This window comes from Colobus angolensis, unplaced genomic scaffold (assembly GCF_000951035.1).
Source record: "Colobus angolensis palliatus isolate OR3802 unplaced genomic scaffold, Cang.pa_1.0 Scaffold89, whole genome shotgun sequence".
Taxonomy (NCBI): domain Eukaryota; kingdom Metazoa; phylum Chordata; class Mammalia; order Primates; family Cercopithecidae; genus Colobus; species Colobus angolensis.
Window position 1 is genome coordinate 2,694,489 of NW_012122820.1, and position 19,558 is coordinate 2,714,046.

At 57.3% G+C, this 19,558-nt stretch overlaps 2 protein-coding genes across 2 annotated transcripts in view; one reads left to right on the forward strand and one right to left on the reverse strand.

The window, feature by feature from the left end:
• Nucleotides 1-19,558, reverse strand: part of CACNA2D4 (calcium channel, voltage-dependent, alpha 2/delta subunit 4) — a 130,668-nt gene that overhangs the window by 23,804 nt on the left and 87,306 nt on the right. The gene's annotated exons all lie outside the window — the stretch shown is intronic.
• Nucleotides 6,971-19,089, forward strand: LRTM2 (leucine-rich repeats and transmembrane domains 2). Its single transcript, XM_011931023.1, has 5 exons — nt 6,971-7,010; nt 11,130-11,314; nt 11,801-11,940; nt 14,621-15,211; nt 17,944-19,089. The coding sequence occupies exons 3-5, from the start codon at nt 11,874-11,876 to the stop codon at nt 18,396-18,398; spliced, it is 1,113 nt and encodes a 370-aa protein (XP_011786413.1). The 5' UTR covers nt 6,971-7,010; nt 11,130-11,314; nt 11,801-11,873; the 3' UTR covers nt 18,399-19,089.

Genomic DNA, 19,558 nt, shown 5'->3' on the forward strand with positions numbered 1-19,558 from the left:
GGCTGGAACGCAGTGGCATGATCTCAGCTCATTGCAACCTCTGCCTCCCAGGTTCAACTGATTCTCCTGCCTCAGCCTCCTGGGTAGCTAGGATTACAGGTGCGTGTGACACCATGCATGGCTAATTTTTTTATTTCTGGTAGAGATGGGGTTTCACCACGTTGGCCAGGCTGGTCTCAAACTCCTGACCTCAAATGATCTACCTGCCTCAGTCTCCCAAAGTGCTGAACACTTCAGAAATTACAGGCGTGAGTCATCGCGCCTGGCGCCCATTGATCTTAAAATCTAAACTTGTAAGATGACCACGTGAACTGGCCCTGCTGATTTCTCTCATTTCAACCAGAAACACTTCATCTCTCAAACATATTAAGCTCATTCTCACCCCAGGGCATTTGTACCAACTGTTTTCTCCTCCTGGAATGCTCTTCCCCTAGAATTTTACATGGCTGGCTCCTTCCCATGATCAGGTCTCAGCCCAACATCATCTCCTAGAGTGGCTGTCTCTGGCCTCCCGAGATAAAGCAGGTTCCCCCTCCGCCACCACCTTTCACTCTCCATCTCATTACTTTTTTAATTTTTTTTTTTTTTTTTTTTTTTTTTTTTTTGAGACGGAGTCTCACTCTGTCGCCCAGGCTGGAGTGCAGTGGCCGGATCTCAGCTCACTGCAAGCTCCGCCTCCCGGGTTTATGCCATTCTCCCGCCTCAGCCTCCCGAGTAGCTGGGACTACAGGCGCCCGCCACCTCGCCCGGCTATTTTTTTGTATTTTTTAGTAGAGACGGGGTTTCACCGTGTTAGCCAGGATGGTCTCGATCTCCTGACCTCGTGATCCGCCCGTCTCGGCCTCCCAAAGTGCTGGGATTACAGGCTTGAGCCACCACGCCCGGCACTTTTTTAATTTTCTAAGTGACATGATTTGTTCATCTATTTGATTTCTCATTTATTGTCTGTCTGCGGCTAATACCAGGCAGGGGATTGAGTTTTGATCCCCAGCACCTAGAACCCGTTCCTATCACAGTGTGGCTGCATACATTGTTCTTGAGCTATGTAAGCTAATTCAATTTGAGCCAGCCACTTGACAGGCAAGCAGAATTCTAGCAGGTCTCACTGTCCCTTCCCTCCAAGCTTCAGGGGCCTTGCTGACCTCCTTCCTCTCCACTTTGCTGTGCCTTCTCACTGTCCCTGAACTTGAGATCCTGGAGCTTTAGCTGTGCTCTGGGTCCCTTGAAGACCTCGGAGGCAATCCACTGAGGAATGGGGATTTAAGTGAGACACGAAGAAGAACTTCCTTATGGCAAGAACTGTAGGATGTTGAAGACAAGATGTGGTATTGGGAGTAAAGGCGGTGAGGCACGGAAATGTATTTACCAGTGAGTCAACAGTGTTCTGCGGTGCCCAACTGCTTGCACCCCTTGGCTTGCATCATACTGAATCCTTCTATTAGCTCCTGTCCCACAACCCAAGTTGTGCTTTTCCATTCCAGACACCCAGGGAACCGAGTCTTCTCCCCCAGGATCCCTGCTCTGCTCGTTCAGGTGAGTGGCTACTTGTGGGGAGGACTGCCCTTCCTCCCATCATCTCCTGCTAGCCAGCTGTGTGTAGGAGACAAGCTCACACCTTTCGGTGAAGAGAAATTCAGGCCAAGGGCCTGAGGGAATGCAAGGCACTCGGCTTTTCCGGTTGCTTTCCTGGGAGTTACCAGGAAAACTTCCCTCATGCCTGTGCATGCTGGGCTCCTGTTTTAGACCTGACGTTGGTCCCCAGGGGGTCTACCATGACCTGAAAGAGGAAGACAAATCTCAGACCCCTTCCTGCCCCAGCTGGCCTGAATCCCTTCCCTCCCTCCTGTCCTCCCACTCCGGGCTGTCCCCTGCCTTCCCTCTCTGGCCTGCCTCTCCACATTGATCTCGTGCCTTCCTCCATGCAGCTTTCCTGTAAGATCTCAGCTCAGCTCCGCTGGCCAACAACATAACAAAGAGCCTCAATAAGGCCAGGCCGTCAAGCGGCTTATCAAGATGTACATCTTCGCTCTGCACGCAGACTGTCACCTTGGTGCTGCTGTGTCATCACAGATGGCAAAACCAAACAGCTGCACATGCACACACACATACATGCACACACAGACACACATGCATGCACACACACCCGCACACACTCACATATGCGTGCACACACACCTGCACACACATGCACATGCATGCATACACACCTGCACATGCATGCACACCTTACACATGCACACACGTACACACACATGCACACACATAGCATGCACATGAACATATGAGTTTGCACACCGTTGAGTGCTGTGGTGCCAGGAGTCAGAAGCTCCAGCTTTGCCCTCCCAGCCCTTGTATCTACTTCTCTTTCCTCCTCCTCTGTCTTGAAAACCTAACCGGGAGACTGCGTGTTGCACGGGATGGGGACTGTGGGGCATGAGAGGGATCATCTTTTGTAACACATGCTGCGCACCTGGCAGGTGCACAGTGAATACTTAGGTCACAGAAGGCCAGTGTCAGAAGGGAGACCAGAGATCTCAACCCATCTCCTCATTCTGCAGGGCAGGAATCCCAGCCAGCAAGGCCCAGGGCTGCTGAGTGAACTCACTAGCTAGCTAGTCACTGAGCAACAGAGCCTGGAGTCTGGGTCCCCTGATGCCCAGTCTTGAGCTCTTTCATGTCCTCCATTCCTCACTCAGTTGACACAAAGGTGCTGGGGCCTGAAGGACATGGAACAGGTGAGCCCGGTCCCTCTGCTTGAACAGCTCTGTGTAGGGAAGGAGATGAAGCAGACCACGGAAAGCCTCTGCACAATGTGAGGGTGGCCCAAAGAGAATACCAGAGATCAGAGGAGGAGCAGGGCCAGTCCTGTGGTATTCCGGAGAAACGTCGCCTTGCAGGTGACATTCTGGTTGAGATTTTAAGGAAGGGGGAAGCCACCTAAGGGCGGGAGAGCATTGCAGGCCCAGGGAAGGCCATGCTTTCAGGGAGATGGAGAAGCGGGAAGTGTGTTTATGGGGAGGTGGGAGCCTCCTTAGCTTGAAAGTGGGATGTGTGGGAGGTACCAGCATGAGAGGTGAGAGGCAGGGGATTCCCCAGAGGGAAAAGACACTGCAGCTGAAGCCTTGTGCTGCCCGGGGGCCCAGCAGAACAGACGGAAAGGAGTGTGCAGGAGCATCCTTCTAGGGACATCCTGAGTCCGGGGGGTTCCTCTAGCCCCACCCCAGTTCTGGTTATGAACCCGCCCAGGAAAGCAGGCAGAATGGAAGAGGGAGGTAGGACACGGTGATGTATTGCTAGCACACTGCTTCATCTGTCTACAGGCAGCGGACGCAAAGGAAGGGGGATTTAGGGTTCGTGCTCCAGGCTGGGGGGGCCCTGGCTTCCTTCTAGCTTGGTCCCTGACTCACTTGGCCTTCAGATCAGCCACTTCCCATCTCTTAGGATATCAATTTTTCTGACTTGCTTTGTCCTGATTGGTTAAGAAAGAGGCCTCCAAGTTCTTGAATGACAGTCTCTTCCCTTCGCATGCGTGACCCATCACAGATAAGAGCAAGGAGCCCTGAGAAGCCGAGCTCGTCCCTGGCACTGAGGAAGGTCTGCAAGCAGCTGCTGCAGGCTGCCCTGTGCCCAAGCTCCCAGCTGCCAACTCTGGTATTCTGCTTCCTAAAGTAGTCCTGGCCTGGGGTGCTCAGACCCTGAGGCTCAGTGACCTCTGCATGACCATGTGATCCCTGGCTTTGTGGGGGCTCAGGGCCCTTTCCAGTAGGGCCATCTGGCACATGGACATCCCTGTGCACCCTTCTTTTGTGTGACTGAGAGGAGGGCTCGGTTTTTCCTTCTCTCAGGCAGGATGGGAGACTCTGCCTCGCATGTCTCTAAAACAGGAGAAAGACCAGCTTCCCGGGGGGGCCTCCATGGGAACAAAAGTCAGCCGCTTGCTCAGTGTCTGCGCCTGTCCCTCTTTCCCCAGATGGAAGGGAAGAGAGGAGAGAGGCACAGAAGACAGGTGCAGCGGGGGGTGAGGGAGAGCCTGGAGGCGCAGGATGGAAGATGGATGTGGTGGTGGTGAAACAGCTTTCCTCCTCCCTGGGGTCAGCAGCGATTCATCCACAGGCGCCTTTTTCCACTGAAACGTGAGCGTGGCCAGGGTGAGCGCTGCCCTCGCGGCCGAGGCGCCTCTGGTGTGTGCCTGTGTGTGCTGCTGCCGCTGTCATCACAGATGCACCCCAGCTGTCACTCCCCGCTCTGCTCCGGCTCCTCGCTCGCGCACACGCGCGCTCTCCTCCCTCGCCCCTTTCTTCCCTCTCTCCTCTCTCTCTCCCTCCATCCCTCTCTTTCCTTCTCAGTTTGTGACTGACCCAGCAGTCCCCTGCCTGCCGCAAGCATTCCACCTCCCGGTGCTGTGTGCTGCGTGCCAGCCCCTGCTCCCGCTGAGTGGAGACTCTGGCATCAGTGCCCACTGCGCTCTGCCTGCCGGTGGTGTCTGGATTTCTCTAGGAATCCCAGGAGGGTCTTACTGGAGGGTTGAGAGCCACCTGATTGAAGGCGTTTGCGGTCAGAGTAAAGACGGTGAGTGCCAAGTGACTGGTAGGAAGGAATGGAGGGTTGGTGGGGACAGGGGGTGGTCTGGGCATCTGAAGTGGGGACCAGCCATCTCTGCCCTGCAGGAATAGCTGCAGTTGCTTCCTACCTGGGGGCAATTGCTGGGGCCAAGAAGCAGCTCAGGCTAAGGCACCGGAGCATCCCAAAGGTGCACGACACCGGGAACTCTGAGCCCACAGCGCTGGGGACAAGAGCTGTGGATTCTGCTGGGAAGTGGGGAGGAGGGCAGCGCTGGCGCCAGATGACAGTCCCGGGTGGCATAGAAACGGTCCCTGCAGCACGGGAGAAGCAGCCAAGAGCCTTGTGCTGTCGTTGTGCCTGGCTCTGCACAGACAGCCCCAAGATACTCGGGGGTCATGGGAAGCGGGTGGGATGGCAGCCGGGTGCTGGGGACAGGGCCAGATCAGAGGAAGGCTTGGGGTGGAGGGTGGCAGGGTGGAGGGCCTGGATGTCAGAGGCATGGGCACAGACCCAGGGCCTGGGCCTCCCCAGAGCTTGCCTGCAGGTGGCTGTCCTTGGACAAGGGTGTGGAGGAACCCTCCCCCAGATGAGCCTGGGTCCACTTGGCTGTGCGTGAAGCCTCCCTGGTGAGGGTGAGGCTGGGAGTGGGCAAGAGAGAGGAGTATTGCAGCCCTTCCCTGCTAGCCCAAGGGCAAGGCAGGAAAATCAGGCCTGCGAGAACCTGCTGGGGTGTCCCGCGGCTGTACACCCAACCGTTCATCTGCAAATGGGTCAGGGAGCCTTAGCGGGGGCTGTGCACTGAGCTTGGGTTGGGGGTACACAGCGGGGCCAGGCCTGCCTGGCTTCTTGACCCAGGCAGGGGGCATGGACCCCCTGAGTAGAGCAGGACAGTCACTCCCAATACCCCGGCCCATTTGAACAGTGCTGGAGAGGGGAGCAGCCTGACCAGGAGTCAGAAGTTCATATTCCTGCACCTCCCCGCAGGTCCGGGGCTGGGTTCCAGCTGGTGGCTCTGTCTCTCCCCCACCCCCAAGCTGTCCACATTTCTGGGGGGTGTTGGCACCTGGCTGTCAGGGCTACTTGGGCAGTGCCTCTTTGTGACTCAGATGACACCCTTGCAGCTTAGATAACTGCTTCAGGTGGGGGCGGGGAGGGAGCCGAGCACGTGGAGCTGAGGCGGGGGAAGTCCAGCTGGTAGGGAAACCCGACAGCAGCTTCCGAGCTGCCAAGAAGAGCCCAGCTCTTCCCACCCCCACCTCCCCACCGGCAGAAAGAAAGTCTCAGCACTGCCAAAAGAGGGAGACCAGGAAAGCCAGGCCCGTGGGGAGGGGGAAGGAGAGAGGCTGCTTAAGTTGCCGATCTGGTGTCTTTGGGGTTTGACGGAAGCTTGTCTGGGCCCAGGAGGAGCAAATCCTGCTCCCATTTCTCAGGCACCAGAGCCCAGGGGCCGCCTCTGGGCTGTTTTGGCCTCAGTGGGCAGTGTAGGAAGGAGGAGGGGACGGCGTGTGTGTGATGGTTGGGGGTGTCTGGGAGCTCTGGGGGTGGGCAGAGGAGGAAGGAGCCAGCATAGAGGCCGTCTGACCCTCTGGTCTTCCTCCTTCTTCCCCCAGCCAGGCTTCCCCTGTGCCCTGCCTGGGGACACCACCCTGAGCCCAGCCCCAGGGCCCAGTGGACACCTGAGCCTCCCTCATGTCAGGGAGCAGCTCCCATGAGGAGTCACTCAGGAGGCTTCTCTGCTGTGCTTCCCAGAGGGTCTGTTTGAGATGGGGAATATCTGAGAAGAAAATGGGGGTGCAGGAGGCTGGGGGTGAGGATGGGGCATGTGTTTTAAAATGAACCTGGAGGGTATATGGCTGTTCCAAGTACAAATATAGAGATTGTAAAAACCTAGTTCCTTGCTGCCTGGGCAGTGTGTGTGGTGGGGGTGATGGGCAGGAAAGAGATCGAGCGTGTGTCCTAGCGGGCAGCCCAGTCTAGACGGCATGGCAGCCTCCCTGCGTCCTGGGCATATGGAATCTCGGGCTGTCTTTGGCCCGGGGCGCTGGCTGCCCACTCTCCGGGCTCCCTCTCAGCCTTCCTGGGGTTGGTGGAAGGGCACTGCCCCTGCAGGCCCAGGGCGTGGGCCCAGTGCTGGCTCTGCCTCTCTCTGGCCCTCTGCAGAGTGAAGGGGGTGGCAGAGTAGGTTGCCAATGGCCCTTTTACCCCTGAGTCCTGTGACTCTTCCATGCTGAGGGGTGTGGGGGCCTTGTCTTGAGTCAGGGACCCTTGACCAAGGGGAGATGCCAGGGGAGTGGGTGCACTCTAGGGCTAGCGTGATGGCCCAGGAGTCAGGAATTCAGAGGTGGAGGCCCGATAGGCATTATCTGGCTGCATGTCTTGGTTGCTTGATGTGGAGGGATAGACATGAGCAGAAGTGTGAGAGGAAGGGCGCGGACACCAGGTCTGTGGTGAGTGTGCTGGAGGTTTCTAGCTAGAGTCTGAGACGAGATTAATTAACCTCCATCTGAGGAGAAATGGAAGGGGCAGGTGCATGGAGCGGTCCAGGCTCCTGCCGTCCCAACCTAGCTCTCTGCAGTGAGTGAGTGCGTGCAGGCTGTTCCATGCTCTGAGGGGCCGGGTGGGGCGCTAGCAGGGAGGCAGCTCCCACCCGCAGTCTCTAGGGGTGGCTGCAGCCCACTCAGCTCTGCACGTGGAACCCCCTGCTCCTGCTGGGGCCTCTTGCTCCCCCATGGCCTCCCCAGCCTTGACTCCCCCACAGCAGAGCTCCGGCCTACTCCCCTCACCTCAGCACACAACCCCCAGCCAGAGAGGTTTCTAGAAAACGCCCTCCACCCTCTGTAAGATCTGGGCCTCCCAGGACTTCAAGAAGGGAGGCTGGGAAGAGGAGAACTTGGCTTGCTTGCATCTCAGTCCAGCAAGTCACAAAGTCTGTTCCTTCATCAGGGCAGTGGGGACAAAAACAGCTGCCTTCTCAGCTCCAGCGAGAGCGGATCAGGTACTGCCGTGGACACTGCAGAGGGCCGTTCCGAGGAAAGCGGTGTCTTCCTTTCCTACCTCTGCCTTTCCTGCACAAGTCACCCCCACGTGGAAGCAGACAGGCAACAGAGTTAGGAGCCAGAGAGCTCGGGCTCAGATCCATATGATTCCATTTGCCTAACTTTAGGCGAGTTAATTAATTTCTGTTGCCTCAGTTTCCTACATCTGCAAAATGATAGTAACAAGAACACGAACCCCAGAGAGTTGTTACAAGGATTAAGAAAACTACACAGGTGTGCGACTGTGGTGATTTTTTCTCCCCGGGTCCCAGTTAACTTCTCAGTGAGTCCTGGAGGCTCAGGGACAGGCCAGCATGGTCTCCTTGGTGGCCGTTTGCCCTGCTGAGAGGTGCCCGGCCTAGTAGCATAAAACTCGAATATGCATGAAAATCACCTGGGGATCTTGTTAAAATGCAGATTCTGACTCGGTCATTCTGGGTGGGACCTGAGCCTGCCTTCTTACAAGGCTCCCGAGCTAGACCAATGCTGCTGATCCATGGACCGCACTTTGAGTTGCAATGGGCTACACTCAAAGCCCCGTGTTTCTGGCCCTCCAGAGTTCCTCATTTGACTGCTTTGAGCTCTTCAGCCTCATTCTCCCATCCTGGCTCTCTCTGGAAGGGAGGCCAGGGCTTCCGTGGAGGCCTAGCCCCTCATCTTTGGTCTCCCTGTGTCTAGGACTGGGTCAGGAGCAGGTCCAGTATCCAGAGTGGATGAGGCCATGGGACTTGGAGACAGGAGATCTCGCTGTCCGCCATGCTGCACCCTGGGTAGGGACTTCCCTCCCAGACTGTGAATTTATTTCAGCAGCTGTCAGCGCCTGCCGTGGCAGCTGCTCTCCCAGCTTCCCAATGTAGGTCACCCCCTTTCCTTAAGGAGGCTCCACTCTTCTGGGGGTGGGAAGGGGCCCTTTGGATGGAGGTGTTGGTAGACAGAGGCTCAGGAACGAGGGAGTGCTGGCTGCAGCCCCACCTCTCCCTAGGAGTCCTTCTGTGACGCCACACGCGTACGACTGGTGTCCTCTGCGAGCTGCGCTGCTTTTCTCGCTCTTGGGAAGGTCCTGGTGTCCAGGAGGAAGCCCAAGGAACCCAGAAAAGCAGGATTTGCTGCTCAGACGGCAAGGGGCATATCCGCATGGACCTGCGGGCCCTGTTTGCATCACATTGCTCTAGACAGTACCAGGATCAACAGTGTCCTGCCACCTTGCAAGACAACACCTGTGCGTCTGCACTGTGGGGACTTGCCTGGCTTGTGCAGGTGACATCCCATTCGAGGCTGCAGATGGGACCTCCAGACCTGCACAAGAGGCCACCTTCGCCAGCCTGTTTGCTGGTTAACCCCTGGGCTCACAGTGTGGGAGACACTGAGGGACGGGAAAGGGTGGGGTGGGAGGCAAAACAGGAGCCTACCCAGGGGAGGCAGAAGCCTTAGGTGGAAACTGGCCTGAGCCAGGGTGGGAGGGCTTCTCCACTCTCTATCTGCCTGCAGCAAGCCGGAAGGAGTGGGAGCAGATGCCTGGATGGGGCCTCCAGCCTCAACGTGGGCCCTGAGCATAGGAAGTATCTCATGGGTTAGGGACTGCCCTGCAGAGGTTCTCTCTAGACCTTAGCTCCAGGCTGGAGGTGGCTTACACATATGTCTGCTGGGGGCACTTGGGAACTTAGAGGCATCTCATTCGGTTGCCTGAGTGTTGGCATTTGAGAAGTGCTGGAGTGCCGCCAGCAAGGTGCATGTGCATGTGTGCAGGCATGTGGGCCCATGTATGTTAGCACACGCCTAGCTGCACAGCTCTCTGTGGGTGTGTGTGCATCCCGTGCTGTGTACAGAGCTCCGAGCACATGTCTGGGAGGCCTGTGTGTGTGCCCTGCTCTGTGCACACGTAAGTATCTCCCTGAAAGGGCCACTGCCCGGTGACAGTCGCCAGGGAGTGATGGGCAGCCTGGCTCCGAAACCTGCAATCCAGTCCCTTATTTACCGTGTGACCTGGGGCAAGTGATCGTCATCTCTATGCCTTGGGTGGCCGTGGACGGTGAGCCCTTGATACGGGCATCCTTGATTGAGTAAGAGAGATTGTGCTGAAGGTCAGGGCTCAAGGGACAGACAGCGTGGACGCTGCTGTTTGAAAGCAGGTCTGCGAGGGCCATGGGTGTGGGGCAGAAATACACAGACTCCACAGGCCCGGGGTGCTCAGGAATGAGAAATAACCTCACATGTGAGGTTGGTGGGATCGGGAAAGAAAGCCGTCACACCGACCTGCTGCTGACACCCTCTCCCTTGGAGGGAGGAACTGCTGCTCCCTCATGCCTGTCTTGGGCTCAAGTCCAAGCTTGCAGCAGGAGCCTCTGCCTGGATTTCCATGGTGATGTGCACTGAGTGTGTCAACTCTCTTCCCTTCACTAGACTGATCCTCACAGAAATTCCACCAAGCAGGTAGTGCGGTCACCATTTCTAGGCATAAAGAAGCTGAGGCCCAGAGGGTTTAAACAGTTTGTTTAAAGAACTGGCCAGAGATTTGAACCCAGAGCCCCCACCCCTGCCAACTGGCACCAGGAGCCCCCTTGGGCCTGGCCTTGAGACAGTGGTTAGAGAACCATGACATCGCTACCCTCAGGGCCTCCTCCACCCCTCATGCCAGGGACGTGGGTCCTCCTCCTGAAGGCTGCATGGTGGGGGGTCCCGGGCTGCCTGCAATCCCACACTTGTGCCCAGTCTTGTGACGCCTCTGCCAGTGCCTGCGGGGCCCTGGGCAGACTGGCACCCTTACTGTGTTGGGGAGGGGGAGGAAAGGCAGCCGAGAGGGCAGCGCTCCCCCCCTCAGCAGGCTGCCCTCACCGGGGTCAGAGCCGACTGTCCTGTTCTAACTGGGCGCTGCTGTGGCTGTGTGAGGAGCACCCAAGGAGGGAGGGGCTGAGGGGGCCGAGGGGAGAAGACGGGGGCAACAGGGTTTGCAGCAGGACCCTAACGCCCGAGTGGAAACCTGCACAAACAGGCAGAGATTCCGGGCTCAGCACTGACGCTTCCTGGCAACTCCATCTACCTCTGGGCCTGCCTTTTTCACTCTGATATTGTCTCCTGGGCTCCCAGAATTACGTAGGCCCATGGGGGCAGGGAGAGGCAGGCTGCAACCCGGAGTCACCCAGGGACAAATCTGGCAACCAAGAAAGGTCAGAGGCTGGAGCCGCCTGGAGCTGTGGGCTGACGCAGGGAGCCCGTGGAGGGCGAAGGAGAGGGGTGCGGGCATCCTCCCTCCTTCCCCACCCGTCCCCGCCCCTGCCAGCTGCAGCAGGTAAACACATGCCAGTCCCCTGTCCCCGTCTCTGAGGGGCTGGCAGCCTGGGCCTCCCATCTGGAAGGAAGTGGAGACCCCAGCACACATCCTGTGTCCCAGTTGGGAGACACTGGGGGGCAGACCCTAGAAAGGGTAAGTGCCCCCTTGTCCCCTCAGAAGGAAGCCTGCTCCTGCACCTGGCTGCCTCAGCGCCCCGCTCTGAGATCTCACCTCTCCTCTGTGTCCCCGTCTCTTCCTAGCAGCTGCCGCAGCATGAACCCCTGAGCTGATGAGTCTTATTATAGCCCGGCTGGCGGAAGACAGAGCGCTGCTATTCACCTCTGCGCGGGCGGCGGTGGTGCAGGGGGAAGCGGCAGGCCGTCCAGTGGCTCACACCGTACGCGACTGCAGCTGCCAAGGGCCTGGCCCCTGCCTCCCTGGGGCCATGGTGAGCTGTGGTGGGGCTGGAGAAACTGGGACCCAGGTGAGGGGCGCCTCCAGGGACAGGTGACAGCTGTGGCCTGTGACCCTACTCTGCTCACCTCGCAGAGACAACTCAGTTTCTCCACCTATAACTCAAGGAATGCCCAGATGGGAGACCAGGTTGTCATGAAAACATTTGAGTGATCAACAAGAAGGCAGAGGAGGCTGGGTGGGCACTCGGGTGCGCCCCCAGCCCTGCAGCGCTGTGCCTGACCCTTGGGCTCCTGGATTGCCGAAGCCTGTCCCGCCCCCACCCCAGGGGGTTGAAGGCTTCCCGGCTCCTCTCCTTCAGCTCCCTGGCTCCTCTTCTTCCCCCACCCAGGGAATCATAACTGAGAGGAACAGGAGAGGGCATGAGGAGTGTAAAGAGACACCCGGGACCTCTCCCTAACCCCTGGGCTGGAACGGGGCTCCTGCGCCGGCCTGCGCTCAGTGCTCCTCCCTCCCTCAGGACTGACAGGCGCTGCACCCAGGGGCTCCTCTCTCCCCAGAGCGACAGGGCCCAGAGGGCCGTGGGCCTCACCATGCTGGCGCCGGGCGGCAGCCCTGAGCAGAGGGGCAGGCTGGCCCTGCAGTGGAGGCAGGTCTCCTGTGAGTACACCCCTGGCCCCGGAGGAGGGTGCGGGTGGGGTGGGGGTGCCAAGGTGACTTTAGGTAGCACCATAGGGGGCCTTAGCAACACTCAGGCTGCAGGGAGGCCGAGGCCAGATCTTCCTGGGACACCCGAGGCTATGTTCTGGGAAGCCAGGGTCAAGCCTGGTGACAGCATCCCTACCAGTCAGAGTCACCGCTGAGTGCTGAGTGGTTAGACCTGGAGTTGGAGGCCTCGACAGTTGTTCTACCTCCCCCAGGTAAGTCTCTGTGACCTTGCTGGGGTCCCCGATAAGAGAAGAGCTCTGCTGGAATGCAGGCCTGCTACGTCTGAAACAGCCTCACTGGTGCCTGAGCGTGTGGGTCTGAGCGTGTCGGTCTGAGCTTGTCGGTCTGAGCGTGTCAGCCTGTGTTTCACAGACTGTGGCGAGCCCTTTCGCTCCCATGGGGAACTGCCCCGTTGGCTGGCCTCGGCCAGGAGCTGGGTCAGCCTGGAGATGTCTCTTACGCTGCTTATGCTTCCGCTTTCCCAACTCTCAGTAGAGGACCTGGTGGGCTCTTGGGAGGCGGTGCTGGAAGAGACTTTGGGGAGTGGGTCCAACCCCTCCTGCATACAGGCAGACCGAGCCCCCCATTTACCAAAAAGGGGAGGAAGTGTGAATGAAGGCAATGCCAGGCAGCTGTCAGGGTGAAAGGAGCCCTGAGAATTCTCTTTATATGTGGCAAAGGGACAAGGTCAACAAGAGCCGGTCTGCCCAAGGCTACACAGTGGCAGGGAGGAAGAGGTCCCGCGGGATGGGGGCGGCATTCCGCCCGACTTCCTGCTGTGGCCAGCCCTGTGATCCGGGGCCCCAAAACACGGGCAGCCTGAATTATTCACCGTGCGAGAGAGGCTGGCCCCCGAGTGACTCAGATCTCCTTTCAACCTCATTCTAGAATCACTCAACACCTCGCAATACGGGATTATGTTTTCTTGTCACTGGAGCTTTCATGCCACCCTGGTCTCCAGGGCGGTGGGGAGGCAGGGAGTTGCTCTTCTGCCGCGGCTCTCTGCCTGCTGTCAGGCCCTTCCCTGGGAGGGGCGAGTGGCTTCTGGAGATGCAGATCCTTTTGAGAGGGAAGTTGAATGGATTGGATTTTTTTTTTTTTTCCCTGGGGAAAGTCAAGTCTGAAGAATGCTGATTCTCAGACGGCTTGGTGTGGTGGTGTGGGGCTGGCTGATCTGATAGCAGATGGGCTCAGAGGGGTGAGAGGTGAGCGGTGACATGAGGTAACCCAAGATGGCCAGAAAAAGGATCTCCAGTGGCTTCCATGGCTGTGCCTGTGCTCACTTCTCACCAAGAACAGGGAGGCTCGCTGTTAGACTGCAGGGAGGCCTAGGCCAGATCTAGCCATGTGTCAGCTCTCAGCTGTCATCGATCCTCCAGGCAGGAGAAGGGGAGAGTCTCATCCTCTTCTTTCAAGCTCCACCCTTTGGGACACCAGACACCCAGACCCCTGTTGGACAAGACTTAAGGCTGTTCAGACCCAGCTCACGGCCCATTGGTCCACCCCGACCTGGGACAGCCAGGCCCCAGGTCTCAGGTCCCAGGCCCCAGATCTCAGGTACCAAGTCTCAGGTCCCATGTACCAGGTCTCAGGTCCCAGGCCCCAGGTCCCAGGCCCCAGGCCCCAGGTCTCAGGTCCCAGGCCCCAGGTCGGGGATGGACCGATGGGCTGTGAGCTGGGTCTGAACTTCTGCATTACTTCTCTGGCTGGGGTCTTTTCTCTAGTCTGTGCGGAACTGACCTTGGCTGGGCTGACCTGGTGGGACTGAACTATTTTGAGCTCTTCGCAGGAATGCTGCCCCGTAGCCCCTAGGAACAGAAGCCCAGGCTGAGAGCCTGGATGCTGTTAGGGTGGTAGTCCATGTGGAATGCGTCCTGGGCCCTGTGATTTGTCAACGTTGAAGTGGGTTTGTGCATCTTAGCCTGTCACTCCCACAGTGGAGTACAGCCTGGGCTCTAAACCCTCACGCCAAGTTGCTGGCGTCATCGTGGATGTGGGGTTCACGGAGACCTAACAGCACGTGGGAAGCTGTGCAGGACAGGGCTGGGAGTGCTGTTTCGTGCGCTCGCCTTTCCACACACAGCTTGTCTTTAGGGCAGCTCCAGAGGTGGGGTGGGCCACAGAGGGGAGGAGCCAGCAGCCTGGCCATTTTCCATGGGAAAGAGAGACTTTGTCCCAGCAGTGACACTGGGAGAGGGCATGGGAGCAGGTTTCTCTGACAACCTTTTCTCCTGTATTGTGTCAACATCCACGGTGTCTGTAGGACCCAAGCTCCCCAGGAGACGACTGGGGGAGGCCCTGCGAGCTTCCTATCACTGTGCACCAGCATGGCCTGTCCTCTGGGCTCTGGCTGAGTCTGCAGGGTCATTCTCCACTCAAGTGATTGTTCTGCCAGATGTGTGGCAAGGCAGGGCGCCCTGCAGACACTGTGTGATGTCCATTAGTATGGGAGTGGCTTTGGATTTGTTATCCTTTTATGTGGCTAATAAATGTTTATGCCTTGATTGTGGCTTGTGCCAAAGGAGATAAAGCCAAGAGCGTGTTATGATATGAGCTGGAAAGGAGGGAGGAGAAGCAGGAGGTAGTGACCTGGCCTGTTGCTTTCTTTCTCCCGTCTGTCCCTCCCATCAAGGGATCACCTGCTGGGTCGCCCTGTGTGCTGCGGAGGCCCTCCCTACCTGCCCTTTCTCCTGCAAGTGTGACAGCCGCAGCCTGGAGGTGGACTGCAGCGGCCTAGGCCTCACCACGGTGCCCCCAGATGTGCCCGCGGCCACCCGAACCCTCTTGCTCTTGAACAATAAGCTGAGTGCCCTGCCAAGCTGGGCTTTCGCCAACCTGTCCAGCCTGCAGCGGCTGGACCTGTCCAACAACTTTCTGGACCAGCTGCCCCACTCCATTTTCGGGGACCTGACGAATCTGACTGAGCTGCAGCTACGCAATAACAGCATCAGGACCCTGGACAGGGACCTGCTGCGCCACGCGCCGCTGCTCCGCCACCTGGACCTGTCCATCAACGGCCTGGCCCAGCTGCCCCCTGGCCTTTTTGACGGCCTCCTGGCTCTGCGTTCCCTCTCGCTTCGCTCCAACCGTCTGCAGAACCTGGACCGGCTGACATTTGAACCCCTAGCGAACCTGCAGCTGCTGCAGGTGGGAGATAACCCCTGGGAGTGTGACTGTAACCTGCGTGAGTTCAAACACTGGATGGAGTGGTTCTCCTACCGAGGTGAGCACAGCCGGCCCTGCTGGGGCCCCAGGGATCGGGACAGTCACCTCTGGCCCCACACTTTCCTCCTGGCGGCTGGGTGCTGACTCAGGGAGCAGGCCAGGGCAAAGAAGGGGGCGACCCTGCCTCTGTGCCAGCTCGGCTAGAAAAGTCACAAGCCTCCCCTCAGATGAGCCATCACCCTTCCTGCCAGTGGGAGAGAGGCTGGTGCTGCTCCCTCCACCCCCACCCTCCCCTCCCTGCTCTGCATCCCCTCCCCAAGCCAGCTCCCCGCTTTCTCCTAGGAGGACTCGCAGAACTGGATCTCCCTTTCGTAGGTTACATAGGGGACTTTGTATCCCAGCAGGTTTGCCTGTGGGCTTCCCCGGTGTGGTAGAAGGAGGGAGAAAAACAGCTCTTCTTCTGAAGAATACAGCCATCTCTTAAACACCTACCCTTACACGAGAGGGGAATAGAACGAATCCTCAGTAAAACCACAGCTTCCTTTTGGTGACAGTGCCAACTTCCTCTCCCAAGAAGTGTTGTCATCCAGACTTTAAGAAGTCAAATGAGTTAGGTTTTACTTTCTTCCCGTCCCCTTTTCTTTAATGTGGGAAAGTGCTGTAATGACCTATGATATGGTCACATGACATGGGAAAGGAGGGTGCGCAAGACGGTGGTGAGAAGGTCCAGATCTGCCTTTGAATTTCGGCTCTGCCACTTGCTAGCTGTGTGATCTTGAGAAAGCCGGTTACCCTCTCACTGCGGCACCGTAAAGTGGGAGGGAAACAATATCTATTTCACAGGGTGATTGTAAGGATGAAATGCGGCGATGCGTGACATGTGGCTTGAGAGGTGCCCAGCACAAAGTGAGTCCCCAATAAAACGTTCATTTATCTGTTTGCTTCCTGGTAAGAATCAAATACTAACTGGACTGGAAACGCCATTTGGTACCCAGCACAAAGTACATGCTCAATGAATGTCTGCTGAGCTGATGAATCAATATTTAAGCAGTGAAAATAATGCCAATGCTTTTTGTTAAAGTCTTACCACTTTCATTTCATCTCCAGCCACAATTTCAATTATTTCCGTGAAATTCTTCTGTGTTAGTTAATTAAAAATATTTTACATACTATAAAGTGCCACAAAATGTTAGTCACTATGATAATTTCTCCCATTTTCATGAGAGGGGAAATAATGATTATTATTTGTATAGTTTCCAGTTTACCAATGTCTTTTCATGTACGTGATTTTAATCCTTACAGCAACTAATTGAGATAGACCTTCTTATTTTACAGCTAAGAAAACTAAAACTCATAAGTAATTAAATAAACTAAATAATTTTCACAAGATGACACAGCCAGGATTCAACTTTGGGTGTTCTGAGCAGGGAAATGAGGCTGCACCCCTGTCAGCACTCAGCTCTGCATCCCCAGGCAGTACTGATACATGTTCCTGGGATGTGAGGTTTGCTGCAGGCCCCCCAGGCGTCAGCCGCATAGGGGAACTACTAGGCCAGGTGTCTTCAGACCCTCCTCTGCTATGGTCGTCGGGAACTGAATTCCCAGCACAAAAAGGCATGCCATGAGAATGTGCATTTTTCAGACTTTTTCAATAGCAGAATTGCTTTCAACCTTGCATTTCTTAAAAACAAAATCCTGGAATATTTCCATGGGCATCCCAGGGAAAGATTGATGCCTACTGTATGAGGAGACTTGCGGCAGACGGGCTGCAGAGGGAGCTGCCAGTGACGGAGTGGCTGCAGCCCGCGTCTCTTCAGCAGGGGTCTAGTGCCTGCATCTAGATTTCCCTGGAAGCTGAAGGAGGGCCAGAATCCAACTTCCACTTTCCAGGGGACGTCTAGGCGGACTGTTGTCCTCAGCCGCCCTCTCTCTCACCCCACCCCTGTCCTGCATCTGCATCTCCCTCTGTCTGAGCCAGGCTCCACCACCATCATGAAGACGTCTTGGCGAGCCCGGGCGCCCATGTACCCACACCTCCTCATCAGCACCTGCCTCCTCTCCTTGGCCTCATGTGTCTCCAGGATTCCCCCTCCAGTTGCCTTTGTACTCACAGGGCTGTGGCTGGAGCACTGACGGGGCCATTGGATTGCTCCTAAGGAGGAAAAGGAGAACATTCCTGCCAACTCTTTTCCTCCCTACACCAAAAAGGGAGCTGCCCATTCTTAGGCAACCAAAAGGTCTTGCATGGAGGGGCAGTGGCAGAGGCAGGCGGTTTTGACTTTTGTCCTTTGAGTGAGATGTAAGAACCCTAGAAGGATAAGATGCTGTGTTGAGAACAGTATCCTGGGCTCGCAGACAGGTGATCAGAAGGCAGATTCAGGGGCAGACAGTGTGGCAGGGACACTCAGCTTTCTGCAATGACAGCCCTTTCCTGGGCACCTCGCGGTGTTAGCACTGCCTTACTCCGTGGGTCAGTTTGGTCCCGGAGAGGACAGGCCGGATGAAAGTGGCTGCGAGCTTCTCTATAAAATGGGAATAAAGACAATATCCATTTCACATGGCTCCTCTGAGGATGAAATGGCACGATATACGTAATTCGCTGTGGACTTGGCTCGATCAATGCTGTTTTCCCTCCTCCGCTTCCTCTTCTATAGATGGCGATTCCAGGATTGACTACATTGCTGATAAAAACTACCTTCTGGGGCTTCCGTTTTGGGGAGCTGGGGATGGGGAGAGGGAGTGCAAGTTCTGGATGCCTGGTCAGCCCCTCTTTCTCTCTCCTGCATGCAGGGGGGCGCTTGGACCAGCTTGCCTGCACCCTGCCCAAGGAGCTGAGGGGGAAGGACATGCGGATGGTCCCCATGGAGATGTTCAACTACTGCTCCCAGCTGGAGGACGAGAATAGCTCAGCTGGGCTGGATATTCCTGGGCCACCCTGCACCAAGGCCAGTCCAGAGCCTGCTAAACCCAAGCCAGGGGCTGAGCCAGAGCCGGAGCCTGGCACAGCCTGCCCACAGAAGCAGAGGCACCGGCCGGCGAGTGTGAGGCGAGCCATGGGCACGGTGATCATCGCAGGGGTCGTGTGCGGCATCGTCTGCATCATGATGGTGGTGGCCGCTGCCTATGGCTGCATCTACGCCTCCCTCATGGCCAAGTATCACCGGGAGCTCAAAAAGCGCCAGCCCCTGATGGGGGACCCCGAGGGCGAGCACGAGGACCAGAAGCAGATCTCTTCTGTGGCCTGAGCGCCCACTCCCACCCGGCCAGGTAGGAAGGGCGGGGAGAGCACGCGGCATTGCTCTGCCACAGGCTCCACCTTGACCCGGCGCTGGCCACTGCCTCCCCCAGTCCACTCTCCTCCCCGTCCTCCAGCAGACAAGCCACAGCGGGCTCTCTCCCTGCACTTTCGAGGCTCCCTGGAAGCCGCCATGCTGGGGGCTCCTGCGGATGCTCCTCTTGGAGCCAGTACATCTTTGGAACATCTGGGGGAATCTCCCTAAGCTCTGGCCACGGCAAAGCAAGGAGGTGTGTGCAAGAGGAGGCTTCCGGACTGGGCGTTCCCCTGTCGCCCTTCCTGCCCTGGGGTGGCCACAGCTGGCGACTCTTCCTACCTTGCTGGTACCACCTTACCTGCATTGAGGGGACGGGGAGGGAAGGATCTGAGGGATGAAGGTAGATTTCTGAGACTCTCTCCTAAGCCAGAAAGACGTTCTTCACACCCCTGCGGTGTGAAAGCTGGCCCAGCTCTACAACTGTTGGTACCAATGTGCAAACACACCAGCCCTGCCATCTGGACCCAGCACTCAGAAACACCATACACCCCTGGCCGACGCCATCATGCCTCTGGATCTGCTAGAGGCCACACTGACCACACGCTCCTGGATTCGCTGATGGACTCACTCACACACCCATTGCATCACCAGTGCTGTCACACGGATTGAAAGAACACACACACACACACGCACACACACACGCACGCACACACACACGCTCGCACACGCACACACACGCTCGCACACGCACACACACACGCGCACACACACACGCACACACACACACGCACACACACACGCACACACACGCACACGCTCGCACACGCACATGGTCACATGGAGACGGAGGCTACGAGCACTCAGACAGCAGAGACATGTTCTTCCCTGGGGGCCTCCCTGAGATCACAGAGCCGCTCGCTTGCTCACTGCAATCTTCTCAAGTCAACAGCGGGAAGGAACTCAACCAGTAACACCAGGATCCTTTGAGATGCTCTAAAGTGGGCCAAAGTGGTGCCACTGGAGCAGCCTTCCTGTCACCATGGTAACCCTCTCACGCCTCTCCTGCTGCGCTTTCCCGGGACACCCCCCAGGGGCCTGGAGCGGCTGCATGTGTGCATGGCAGCCTCCTGAGA

Bases quoted from the DNA above. Each gene is read 5' to 3' on its own strand.
- LRTM2 (XM_011931023.1), top strand. From the start codon at position 11,874: ATGCTGGCGCCGGGCGGCAGCCCTGAGCAGAGGGGCAGGCTGGCCCTG. The intron at 11,941-14,620 runs GTGAGTACACCC...CCTCCCATCAAG, and splicing joins GCAGTGGAGGCAGGTCTCCT to GGATCACCTGCTGGGTCGCC. The intron at 15,212-17,943 runs GTGAGCACAGCC...TCCTGCATGCAG, and splicing joins GGAGTGGTTCTCCTACCGAG to GGGGGCGCTTGGACCAGCTT.